The sequence below is a fragment of the Paramormyrops kingsleyae genome, chromosome 19 (genome assembly GCF_048594095.1).
Source record: "Paramormyrops kingsleyae isolate MSU_618 chromosome 19, PKINGS_0.4, whole genome shotgun sequence".
Lineage (NCBI taxonomy): Eukaryota > Metazoa > Chordata > Actinopteri > Osteoglossiformes > Mormyridae > Paramormyrops > Paramormyrops kingsleyae.
Genome location: NC_132815.1, coordinates 16987474 through 17000341, shown reverse-complemented (window position 1 = coordinate 17000341; position 12868 = coordinate 16987474). Strand labels below are relative to the sequence as shown.

The 12868-nt window shown below is 48.8% G+C and overlaps 1 protein-coding gene across 2 annotated transcripts in view; it reads left to right on the top strand.

Moving 5' to 3' along the window:
• atad2b (ATPase family AAA domain containing 2B) overlaps positions 1 to 12868 on the top strand; it is a 60838-nt gene that overhangs the window by 4799 nt on the left and 43171 nt on the right. For both annotated transcript variants that reach the window (XM_023799239.2, XM_023799248.2), the window contains exons 4-19: positions 437 to 590; positions 1103 to 1199; positions 1381 to 1507; positions 4659 to 4820; positions 4977 to 5052; positions 5251 to 5352; positions 5451 to 5562; positions 5895 to 6010; positions 6173 to 6347; positions 6815 to 6903; positions 7276 to 7435; positions 7763 to 7853; positions 8171 to 8482; positions 8793 to 8940; positions 9471 to 9657; positions 9772 to 9957. In XM_023799239.2, coding sequence (XP_023655007.1) covers positions 437 to 590; positions 1103 to 1199; positions 1381 to 1507; positions 4659 to 4820; positions 4977 to 5052; positions 5251 to 5352; positions 5451 to 5562; positions 5895 to 6010; positions 6173 to 6347; positions 6815 to 6903; positions 7276 to 7435; positions 7763 to 7853; positions 8171 to 8482; positions 8793 to 8940; positions 9471 to 9657; positions 9772 to 9957 — 2294 coding nt within the window. The remainder of the gene's footprint in view (positions 1 to 436; positions 591 to 1102; positions 1200 to 1380; positions 1508 to 4658; positions 4821 to 4976; positions 5053 to 5250; positions 5353 to 5450; positions 5563 to 5894; positions 6011 to 6172; positions 6348 to 6814; positions 6904 to 7275; positions 7436 to 7762; positions 7854 to 8170; positions 8483 to 8792; positions 8941 to 9470; positions 9658 to 9771; positions 9958 to 12868) is intronic.

The window sequence follows — 12868 nt, the reverse complement described above, 5'->3', positions numbered from 1 at the left end:
TATCGGAGTGTCTCTTTAGCTGATGTTCCCCCCTTTCCCCCATCCTGTCTTCACTTGCACTGTTAACAGGTCACATGGTTTAATCACTGTGTATAAAAACACCTCTGGCAGTTTTGTCTGCCCTTAATTGCTGCTTAAAGTTTGAGTTCATGTCATACAGCAGTTTCTCAAGATTAAATTGAATTGCTATATATAGACATTTTAATGTTTCTCCTTCTAGTTGAGCTTTAAGGCTGTTTGTCTCCAGAACTCCCAAATGATATGGATGAAATTATGTTCTCAGGTTTCTTCAAGAAATAATAGTGGAAAAACAGGTCATTGGGTGAAGCATTTTTTTTTTGTAGCCTGCCCTGTATGGAGAAAGAGACTGTTTGCTGTCTGAGGGCGCGGCAGTTCATTTATAATGCACGGTCCGCCTTGCCATGTTGATTTCTAGCCCGTATGAACCTGAGGAGCGAGGATGCAGATGCTGGCAACCGCGACCATGCCCACATGAACGGGCACGTGGAGCTGAAGAGGAGCTGTCGCTCCCGCAAGGGTCGGTTCGAGCATGTCAATCAGAGCCTGCTCTTCGATCAGCTTGTCAACAGGTAACTGGGAGGGCTTGGCTGAGATGGCACCATAAGGGTGCTCTCACAGGGAAGAGGATTTCATTGGGCATTTTCACTGCTGAAATTTAATTGTTACTGGTGGTGTTATAGTAGAACATACAATGTAGATGTGCTCATGGGTTGTTATGGATGTTACACCAGCTGATGCAAAGTAAATGGTGCATTATGAGAATAATGATGTAATTGGTGCCCCTGTATGTGAGGATAATAGAAAACCCATCGTTAAAACCAGCTAATAGTCTCTGTTATATTTCTGCTGCCCTCTTCAGTCTCAGTGTGAATATGCTATTCTATTCGAGGGAATCCAGACCAGGCAGGAGAGCCGTGGGTATTTGGTGGGTGGCAGGTGGTCCTGTCGTAGACCATTCACCTTCACTCTTCTGTAGTCACCAACTGCAGTTCATGTCAGGCCTGGTCTGAAGACCTGTGATGTTTCAGATTAATGAGGGTGATAAAGTGGCTTGTTTGTGAGCTTCTCTCCCTGTTTGCAGTACGGCAGAGGCGGTCCTGCAGGAAATGGACAACATCAGCAGCATCCGGCAGAACCGGGAAGTGGAGCGTCTCCGCATGTGGACGGACACAGAGTTTGTGAGTGTGCAGCCGCCGCCTTTTGGGAAGGTGACAGAAAGTGTTGGAATACAAGCGGTGGAGGGTCAGTGCAGTGGGTAGGAAAATGGACCCGTAACTCAAGGGTTGCTGGTTCAAGCCCGAGGTGGGGCTGTGCCTCAAGTGATGCACTTAACCCTTTCTATCCATCTGCGGTCTAAAGGAGAACATGGACATGTACTCGCGGGTTAAGAGGCGGCGGAAACCTCTCAGGAGGAACTCCTACTCGATCCAGACGCATCCCAAAGTGATGAGCGAGGCAGAGGCTGAGGAGGAGGAAGTGACGGAAGGTGCGTATCACGACAACGTGGGGGTGTTGGGAGCTCGTGCTGAATGGACTGGAATTCACATACACGCTTCCCACCCCTTGGAAAGGTGGTATTTGAACAAACACCTTGTTGCATGTTTTTTTTTTTTTTTTTTTTTTAACCTGGGTCTCAGATTCTGTTTTACCTTCAGGGGAATGAGTATTTGGATTAGATGACAACCCCAATGTACTGTATGGTGTTTGTTTACAATACAGATCTCCCACCGTAATGTGAGGGCAAGGTGATAGTTTTGCCAAGGTGACAGTCAGACAGTCAGCATATTTACATTCTCACTATTCCGACTAAGACCAGACTTTAAAAGTACAGTAGAGTCTTGCTTATCCGACAAATGGGCTGGCAGAACGTCGGATAAGCGAAAATGTCGGATAAGGGGAGACACAGCCTACTAAACGTCAAGCTATTTTATTTTACACATTACGAACCTAATAATCATGTTTTACAACAAAACAACAGAAAAAAATAACTGAAAAAATGAACTTACAGAATTGTCTGAAGTTAAATACAGTATGTGCTTAATTTCAGTCCTGTGACAGGTGCGCCGCTGCACTGTCAGAGTAACTAATTAGCTGCAACAAAAAATAGATTACGCTCGCAACTTGCAGTTCTTGTTGCCGATTGATGCATTTTTTTTTGCGGTGTAACGTCTGATAATATGGAAGGTCGGATAAGTGAGACTCTACTGTACATGTAATCATCTTAGTTCGACTGAAATCATTCTAAATCAAGTCTCTTGGCCGGATCAAGACACCCAGATAATGCGATTGGTAGTTGTACTCCTGCATATCTACATTCAATTTGACTGAAAGTGGCCTAGGCGCTCTGCGCATGCTCTCCCCCCGCCCCAAGCAGAAGATGCTTGGAGCATAGCAGAGGTTGCGTTGTTGGCGTCATCTGCTTCTGGATGCACCACAGCCATTAGGAACAGCGTGCATCTTGTTTGTGAAATGCACTGCGCTGTAAAACTACCCAATTCACCACTCAACTAAAGGGCACTTTCCCACCACACCAGGTACTGTACTTTTGGTACTTCAAGAAGGTACCAAAAGTACGGTACTTCAAGGTGTTGGTTTTCCACTGGCATACCATCGTCAAGACATCTCAACGCAAGGCGGGGTATCATATAATGAATTCAAAAAATGGCTGTAGTAGGACAAAGAAATTCAATATTTATATCAACATTGCATGTTATGCGCTTCCAATTCTTGCATTGCTGGTCAGCTAGATTATTGCTGCGTTCCATTTTAACTCGTAACTTAAATTCCAACCTTCTAGTCAGAAATTTCAACTGGAACGCCCCCTCAAGTCCAAATACCAACTGCGTAATGTGTTATCCACTGATATTGCTAACGATGGCTAATTAACTGGGCTAGAATTGGGGCCCATTTCATTAAGCAGGATTTCTTGCTTAAACAGACAACTTTGTGGATTTAAGGTATTTTGGGCTAATTGTATGTGAACAAAGATAAAGGCCGTTTAAACTGCGGTAAATGAAATCCAGCAAGTTATCGAAGTAAGCAGGAAAGCTTGCTTTTTAAAACAGGTCCCTGGCACTGCTAAATGGCTTCCTGACTATGTACTGGAACACTGTTAACTCGTGTGTGATGTCATTCCCTGTTCCAAGTTCTGACCTCCGAGGTAAATGGAAAGCAGCACAAGATCAGCCTTTTTCTTACCTTGTTACATCTGTTCTTCCAATCAGATCGCAATTGAAAACTGTTGTCACTTCATTTGTCCGTGCATCCATTACTATTCATTTGTGATCTGTGATGTAATTGGTCAACCAGAAAAGCCCAATACTAACAAGCTGAAAGGAGCCATATCGGCACCTATCGTAGTGGAGTCACACATACTTCGGTCAATAAATCAAATCCCCTCCCATGTATGTCTACTGGGACAAGGACGGTAGTTCGATTTAAATGGCATTATCAAGCTATAACTGTAGCTCGACTTAGCTGTGCATGTAAATGTACTGAATGTGTATATACAGTAACTGTCCTGATGAGTGTACATGCTCTTTCCTCGTCACAGCATGTGCGTACATTTAATATTAAGAAATATGTAACACTGACGAGTGGCATTAGCGTCTTAGCTGACGCGTTTCATAGTGACCTGTTGTGTAGAAGGTTAAGCGTATTACTCATAACCGTCGCTGCTAGCTACCTCCCTTTTCCCAGGAGACGAGGAAGCATATCAAAGTGAAACGTTCCTCTGTCATAAAATCGGGGTGCCGAGCTTGGAGATGAAGCGCTCTGGTTGTGGGAAGCTCTATGACCGTGGCCTTCTTGACTGGGCCTGTGTAGGTCACTAGATTAGGGGTCTGTGACCATATCCAGAAGCTTGTGGGCTTTGGTCCTGTAGCTGCCAGAATAATATCACAATTGGGACATTAGGCACAATCCTTAACCCCAACTGCTACGCAGTGCTGTGACTTCGAAAGATGTGGTCACCTGTACATTCATGTGTGTCTGGCTCACTGAGGGAGACCAGGTTGGAATCTGGAAACTGCCTGATTTTCCCCATTTGATTTTTGTTTTATTCTATCCAGTCCCTCGGAGTGCAGGTTCTGTCCAAAGCCTGTGAGTCAAGTTAACATGGAAAATGCAGTGGCATTGCTGCTCTCGTGCAGGTTCTGTCCTAGGCCTGAGAGTCAAGTTAACATGGAAAATGCAGTGGCATTGCTGCTCTCGTGCAGGTTCTGTCCTAGGCCTGAGAGTCAAGTTAACATGGAAAATGCAGTGGCATTGCTGCTCTCGTGCAGGTTCTGTCCAAAGCCTGAGAGTCAAGTTAACATGGAAAATGCAGTGGCATTGCTGCTCTCGTGCAGGTTCTGTCCTAGGCCTGTGAGTCAAGTTAACATGGAAAATGCAGTGGCATTGCTGCTCTCGTGCAGGTTCTGTCCTAGGCCTGAGAGTCAAGTTAACATGGAAAATGCAGTGGCATTGCTGCTCTCGTGCAGGTTCTGTCCTAGGCCTGAGAGTCAAGTTAACATGGAAAATGCAGTGGCATTGCTGCTCTCGTGCAGGTTCTGTCCTAGGCCTGAGAGTCAAGTTAACATGGAAATGCAGTGGCATTGCTGCTCTCATTGTTGAGAGTTTCTCGCCCCCATTGACAGAGTCACATGAGGAGGGTGAGGAGGACGACGAAGACGTAGAAGATGATGACGACGACGACGACGACGAAGGGGATGAGGCAGAGGAGGCCGGAGAAGAGAATGACAGGCGCTACAACCTGAGGCAACGGAAAACTGTGCAGCGATATGAGGCACCTCCTATAGGTAGACCCCCCCTCCACCTGACTTCACTGAAGCGTCTGATTGGTCATATTTCATTATCCTGTGGGACCTTCTCAGAAGCATCCCAATGAGAAGTGTTGCTGTTAAGTTTACCTTCTGGGATTATGATTATTATTATTATATATTTTTTTTTTACAGAACCTGTGAATCGGAAACCGAGCAAGAATGCATTGTTTGATACGCATAGGTCTCCAGCACGCAGAAGCCATATAAGGTACTTTTGGAAGTGGGTTACTTGTGCTGGTTATGTGTGTTGAGTCAAGAACTGATAGTGGCAAGACTTTGAGAGAAAGGTGAATTATGAATATGCTACTTTTATGACGTATAACATCACCTAGGGCTTCTGCAGTTTGTTAGGATATTCAGGCTGCTTATTTTGATGAAGGCCTGTTGTCCTCTTCCTCACCACCAGAGTGAAGAAGCACGCCATCCACAGCAGCGATACGACATCGTCATCCGATGAGGAACGCTTTGAGCGCCGGAAAAGCAAGAGCATGACGAGAGCACGTAACAGGTAGGGGGAGGAAGGAGCCCCGAGCTTTGATGGCGTTGGCCTCTGCTGGTTTCAGACTTCTGGTGGGCAGTCTCAGGCTATGCTCCCATCCCAAACAGGTGCCTCCCCATGAACCTGCGGGCCGAGGACCTGGCAGGTGGCTTGCTACGAGATCGGGTCAAAGTCGGTGCCAGTCTGGCAGACATAGACCCCATGAATCTGGACACCTCTGTAAGTCCCCCATATCCCTATCAGGCTAGCAGGTAGCTGGGTGGTTAAGGAACTGTCCTGACAAAGCTGTCAAGACCAAGGAGGTACTCTGAAAGAGAGATCCTAAATTGTACCAGTAAATATTCAGATACCGGTTTTAGTCGCATTTTTAACAAAGATGAAGATATGTCAATGACTGATGAGGATTCGCATGAAATTGCTCCATTCTGGGTGGGAGGACAGAGAAGGTTCATACATGACCATAGACGTTGCTGTGATGATGAATGTGTGCTTTAATGACCATTCGAGTGTCCAGCTCACAGTGACTCCAACACGGTCCCCTTGTGTTCAAGGTGCGGTTCGACAGCATCGGAGGCCTCAGGAATCACCTTCAGGCCCTCAAAGAGATGGTGGTCTTCCCCTTGCTTTATCCGGAGGTCTTTGAGAAGTTCAAAATCCAGCCACCCAGGTGAGGCACTTGAGAGGTCAACCGCTGATGCAGTTGACTTAAAGCGGCTGATAAAAGTAGGTCAAAGTAGTTAAGATTAGCTATTTCAAGTGTGCATTTATCATGCTAGTTTGTCACCCTCTAGAGCTTCTGCCTTCACTAGTTCCTGGTTCCTCCTTGCAGAGGCTGTTTGTTCTACGGACCGCCGGGCACAGGGAAGACGCTGGTGGCCCGGGCTTTGGCCAACGAGTGTAGCCAAGGCGACCGCAAGGTGGCCTTCTTCATGAGGAAGGGAGCAGACTGTCTCAGCAAGTGGGTGGGCGAGTCAGAGCGCCAGCTCCGCCTCCTGTTCGACCAGGCGAGTGGATGCGCAGATCGCGTGATCGGCCTGAGTGAAGTGGATGACATCATTAGTGGCATTTCCATTGTCCTAGATTTTGTGCATTTTGAAGATAACTGAAAAAGTGTTAATGAAAGCACTCAAATTTATACATTAATACATTAATTGTGTGGGGTGGCTTTTATGGCAGTTTGAATGGAAACAATTAGCAAATTATTAGATACATTGGGCATGATGTCAAGGGTTTGATTTCCGGCTTGGCTGATGTACAACACATGGATCTTTATCTCGGGATGATATAAGGCAAATATTTGCATGAGATGTATTAATGGGAACAAATCCTATTTGCAATTGTTTTCTTGACATAGAAAATTCCCTTATTTGCTCAAAGCTTTAATGGAAATGGCTGTTGATTGCCCGACGATGAGGGCCTTGTCCTGAAGGTGGCATCGCCCAGTAACATGGTAGGTGTCTGCTCTCTGTAGGCATACCTGATGAGACCCTCCATCATTTTCTTCGATGAGATCGATGGCCTGGCTCCCGTCCGCTCCAGCAGACAGGATCAGATCCACAGGTATCTTGCGGCACTTCGCTCGACGTGATGGGATCCATACCCATTTTGTCGAGAAGCGCTAGGGTTGAGGAAATCCCATGAGGTGTCTGAATGTTTGTTTTTAAGAATGTCCAATGAAGTCCTCCTAAAAAAACTTCCTGTTTTAATCTGTATAACAGCTGTTGTAATCAGTATCAAAGCAAGCACTTCAATATCTGTATCTGTGAGTGTGTTTGAGCAGAAGTTGGTTTCCTAATGCTCAGTGATTGGATGTTCAGTGTCCTTTTCTGCAACTGGAAGCTGCTTGTCCTGACCTGTCATATGCCTGCCAGGTCTTTGATGTATCCATGAGCGGTTTAACAGAACATCCCCTACCCTGTCCTGTACCCACAGCTCTATAGTGTCCACTCTTTTGGCCTTGATGGATGGCCTGGACAACCGGGGGGAGATAGTGGTCATCGGTGCTACTAACAGAATTGACTCTATTGACCCTGCACTCAGGAGACCTGGTCGCTTCGACCGGGAATTTCTTTTCAGCCTGCCTGATAAAAAGGTGAGATTCTGGCACTTTGTAGGTCGTCTGGGCCGTTCTCCATTTGGCTTTTTGGCTCTTTGGCTCTTCGCTTTTCACCGCGTCCTATGATCAGGTCCAAACCCTGCTGTTTTTGTAGTGTTTACAACGGGCTTCTGCCCTCTGAAAATAGCTTGCAGCACAGTTTTGTTGGAGAATTTCTCTTTTCAGCAGTATAATAGTCCCGGGGGGGGGGGTTTGTAACACATTCGCCATATGTAAGTATGTGAACGGGGATATTGGAATGTGTTGGCACAGGGGGTTAAAGGGTTGATCACCTGCAGATGAAATGCCATCTTCTGTCCACAGGCTCGGAAGCACATTCTAGACATTCACACGCGGGACTGGAATCCCCGGCTGGTGGGATCTTTTGTCGAGGAGCTGGCTGAGAAATGTGTCGGTAAGCAGCTCACAGGTTTATCGGCGCCTCCTCTGCTTTAAAACCCCTCCATTTGCGCATGCATGTGGACGTCTATGTCCCCTGTCTGCCTCGGCTGCACCTTCTTAACCTAAAGACCCTCCTGCATGCTGCTGGCTTCCCTAAGGGAAACATGAGTAAAGATGTGTGACCTCTTCAATGCTCCCTTATCCAGTCAGCCTGGGTAATGCTTGTCTCTGTAGAAATGATGCGTGTTTGTATGTCTGGTAATGTAAGAGTGACCAAGCTGCGTGCTGGTCGGCGCCCCCTGCTGACACCCCCGTGCCACACCACCTCAGGCTACTGTGGGGCCGACATCAAAGCACTTTGCACCGAGGCGGCGCTGGTTGCGCTCCGACGCCGCTACCCTCAGATCTACAGCAGCAGCCAGAAGTTCCAGTTGAACGTGGACTCCATCGTCCTGGGCCCGCGGGACTTTCAGTGCGCCATGCGCAGCATCGTGCCTGCTTCCCAGCGCGCCCTGCTGAGCCCTGGGCGGGCGCTCCCCGGCGTGGTGCGCCCCCTGCTGGAGAGCACGCTGTCGGAGGTGCTGGCCTGCTTGCTTAGAGTCTTCCCCCACGCAGAACCTTCCCTCAGGGACGACACAGGCGGTGAGACCCTGATATCCATTGCTGTTTAGCAGCCCTGATCAGCCCATTCACCGCTTTTGTGCTTCTGCTGTCTGACATTATGAAGAAATATAGTTAATACCACCATTTTCTGCGGGTGAAGTGTCGCTATATGGCTTGTTCTGAAAATGAAAGGTGCTCTATGTTCTGAGGTACTGCAATCAGAAGCCTATTTTCTGCCTGAAGGCACAGTTTCTAGGTGTTTCTGTAAGCGATTCAGTTTGCGGGTGCCGAGCGTGGTCTGCCGGCATACACCACCTCACCCCAAAGGCCTGCTGGTTTCCCTGAACAGACGGCGACAATCAGCTGCTAGAGGAGGACTCTCACGGTGACTATGATGACCACGACGATGGTGCTCCTTCGATTTTCGATGTTCATTCAGGATCTCCAAAGAAACAAGCCCCTCAAGCTGGGCACCGGCCGTTCCTGCGTTTTACTGAGTGAGTCCGGCTGTGCAGCACGCTTTACTCCCTTCAGCTATTTTGAAGGCGCCTTTGGTTTCTTTAAAGTCTCATCCTCTGCTCACTGGACTTTACATACAAAATACACCGGCTTAATCTTTGGGAATCTAACAGTTATGTCTGACTTAATTCTGACAGCCTGACCTCAGGGTATACACCTTAAGAATGAGAGAGGGAACATTATTTTAATCTTTTTCGCAGCAACATTTTAATTAGTGCGTCTGTTAAGCAATATTATCTCGTAGTGTGGTGCTGCTGCCACCTGATGGATTGTTTGGGAATAACTCCTGCAGCTTTTTTATTTCTGAATGCATTTGCCTTCTATTTGAAAATATCAGTTGCGGGATGTTAATGTGTCACTACCGTTTGTGGGCATAACACGTGAACAAGCCACTGTCACTGGCATTCGTATCTGGGTGTAATACTCCTAGCAGTCGTGATGTGGCGAATCTGAGGTCTGGCCTTTGTGTGGGAGGCTCAGGCTGTCTTCCTGTTTTCACCTTCCATAGGTTAGCCTATCAGCAGCCACTCTCATGCCGGCCTCGCTTGCTCCTGGCGGGGGACCGGGGCTCGGGGCAGACCACGCACCTTGCCCCCGCCGTCCTGCACCACCTAGAGCGGTTTTCAGTGCAGCGGCTGGACCTGTCCACCATGTACTCCGTCAGTGTCAGGAGCCCAGAGGAGTGCTGCACACAGGTGCGGTCTGCTGGGCTGATGAGAGCGCCCCCTGCCTATCGTAGTCCGTATGACATTCCCCTGGGAATCCTCTCCCCCGCCCATAACTAAGCACGGTCCCCTGCCTCCCTGCAGGTGTTCCGGGAGGCCCGTCGCTGTCTCCCCAGCGTGGTGTACATCCCCCACATAAGCGAGTGGTGGGACGCCATGGGGGACACGGTGAGAAGCACCTTCCTCAGCCTGCTGCGTGACGTGCCGTCGTTCTGCCCCCTCCTCGTGCTGGCCACCGCCGAGACGGCCTTCCAGCACCTTCCGGACGAGGTGAGCCTGGCCGCCCTTCACACCGTCGTCTTCTGCTGCTTTATCTTTTACGGATTCTCCCCCTCCTCCCTATGCTTGTCATTCCTTATTTCCTATTTTGGACAGCAGGGGGCTTTGCCGTTCACTTTCAGGATCTCTTGAATGATTAAACAGACTCTTGTGCATTTCAATCATTTTTAAAAAAACCTGTATGCTATAAACCCCTTCAGTCTGTGCTATTGTTCTTATTTTGGGGTTCACAGCATGTGATCTTGCCCCCGGAACTGTGATCAAAAGTTCCCCGCATCCTGCCCTGCAGGCTGGCTTTACCCATGGTGCATTGCAGGGGGCTTTATGTTGCTAGTGGACTGCTTGATCACCCCACTTCTCCCCCCACTGTAGGAAAGGCGCACTCTTGCAGCGTTAAGTGAAAAGTGCCTTTTTCTCAGACATGAATAAAAATTTATAGCAGTTTTAAATTTTTGAGCTGGAGGAGATTGAGTTGCAGCCAGTGTTTCTTCGGGGTGGGGGGGTGAGGTGCTAAAATGTTCTCCCCCAGCAACTGAATTGTTCCCGGCTGCTGGCCATTTTATTACCTGTAGGCCTGGACACAGAGGGCAGGAAGCTGGTTAAAAGCCACATTTGAAGCACAGTACATTGGGTCCCGTCCCACTTATGGGGGAGTTTAGGCCACCTGCTCGCTCCAGCCGGGTGTGTGCAGGTTCAGTTGCCAGCAGTCGCCCCTGAGCGATGGGTCTCGACCCACAGCTACAGTGTGCTGCTGATTGGATTTGGGGTACATTTATTCCACCAAAGCAGAATACAAGTGAGACAGATGATGCATCACAAACATACAGCTCACCAAGAGCCCACTTGGGCACGAGTGCTGCCAGGCTGAGCTCCCGATGAGTGACCAGTAACAAATCCGCAAGCCGTCACATGCAAACATCCCGAAAAGCCGTTCAGGTAGTTGGCTGTGGGAGCGCTTGGCAGGGTCCTCTTGCCTTGGCGATTTACAGTGACTGTAGTCCAGTGGCCCGTAGAATTGGCAGAAGCGAGTGGCAGGGGAGTCGGGGGGGGGGCGGGTGGCTGACAGACGGTGCGGCCGCGTTGGCATGACCGGATCGTAGCGGTGACTCAGACCTCCCCCCTCACATCTAAAAATTAGTTTCCCTTGTGAAACATGGACATGGAGACCTCTCCTCCGGCGTTTGTGCGGGAGTCTGCTCAGGGAAAACATCACCGGGGAGGAGAGTTAGTGGAGCCGCCATTAAAGTGGCTGAATGAGGAATCGGGGTCCTGACCCAGCCCTGATTGCATTGGTTCTTCGCATTTTTCTCGCCCCAGTTGGAGCTCTGTGGTAGAGGGGAGGTATAGTTCAGCCTTCAGGGCTCGCTGTGTTACTCCTGGTCACCTGTTTCTGCTTCATCACGGGCAATCGGCGTGATTGCAGTGAAATGCTCCAGTCATTGTCACGTCCCTGATCCAGTCGTATCAGAATGACCAGCAGCAGCGGCAGTTGAGTTTAATGTGTCGTTTATGGTCGCTGGCTTTGAGGCGAGGCCAGCTGCTAGGCTTCTGGACACGACCGGGGGAGAGGTGGTGGCAGGCTACTTCAGGAGCGTCAGAGATCTTGGAGTGACGGCTGTATGCTCAGTGGGTCGGGCTGGGGCCTCAGGGGAGGGGGGCTGTCACTCACCCCGACACGCGGAGGCTTGTCAGGCTTTTACACACCTGCGTCCCACTGGCAGGATGCCTTGCTGCGGGGCCTTGTTAATCCGGGGTGTGTTACCGTGAGAATGGGGGGGGCAGCTCGTGCGCTGCATCCCTGCCGCTTGGCCATGCTTGATGGGAGCGTGAGCATGGCATGGGCATTTTAAACGCTCAAACCGGGGGTAAATGGGCACGCTAGAAGCACTCCACGTGCACGCCATCACAAAGGGCTGTGTGGCACTACTTTTATTTATTTTTTTTTATTTAAAAAAAAAAAAAAAAGTCTGGGGCGTCATAAATGTAAATCCCAGCTTGGGGATTTCACTGCTTGATGCTCCGAAACAGGATTCGCTTATGAGGAATCTTCGTCTGTTGAGTTTTCAATTGATAAAATGGCTTTAAGTGAACGGATTAAGCGCAAATCCACAGTTCCGCCCCGTCTGTGTGTCAGAAGAGCTGCTCTGCCAGGGAAGTTTGCCGCTCTACTTGCCGCCCTTGAGGCTGTGTTTGTCTGACTTTCACCTTGGCTCTGTCTCGGATCTTCATTCTGTGGTCCGTTGATGCGCAGCCAATAAGCCGGTTCCCAGTTCAGCGCCTTCTTCATCCGCTTGAATTAAGATAATTACCAGGTGTCTGTTCTGGGCTCGGCGTCTGTCTTTGTGCAGCGCACAAAGACAAAGGGTTCAATGCTTAGTGCTTTTACGACCAGCCCAAGGTTCTAGGTTTTTTAAAAAAAAAAATCTAATTTTTAAGGAATGGTATGTTTGTATCTTGGAGCAAAATGAAGAATTTCAACTTTAAAAACATCTTCTCATGGGAGATGGGTGCTAGTAGACGCTGGAGTCTACATGCTGAGCTCCACACAAGGGAATGAGGATCCCATCGGCCTGACCCTGGTCTTTTACTTCTGTCCTGTTTAGCTCGTGGCCTGCCTGGGCAGAGGAGATGTAATTGTCTGGGTTTCAGGTGTCTGTTAGGTCTGATCCGTTATAGGAATCGTTTTGGGTAATTGGGCGATTCAGAGCGCATGTAGCTGCTGCTTGTAAACACAAGCTGATTTTGCCGTACTGGGGTCCATCCTTCACGCCTGGGTTAGGTTCTTTTCTCTGCCCTGCAGGGGGGGAACTGGCTTTGAGTGACCCCACAAACCTGACAAGGTATCTGCTCTTTGAACAAAATTAATATAATCATTGGAGTTGGAGGCAGTTGACAGTGAATG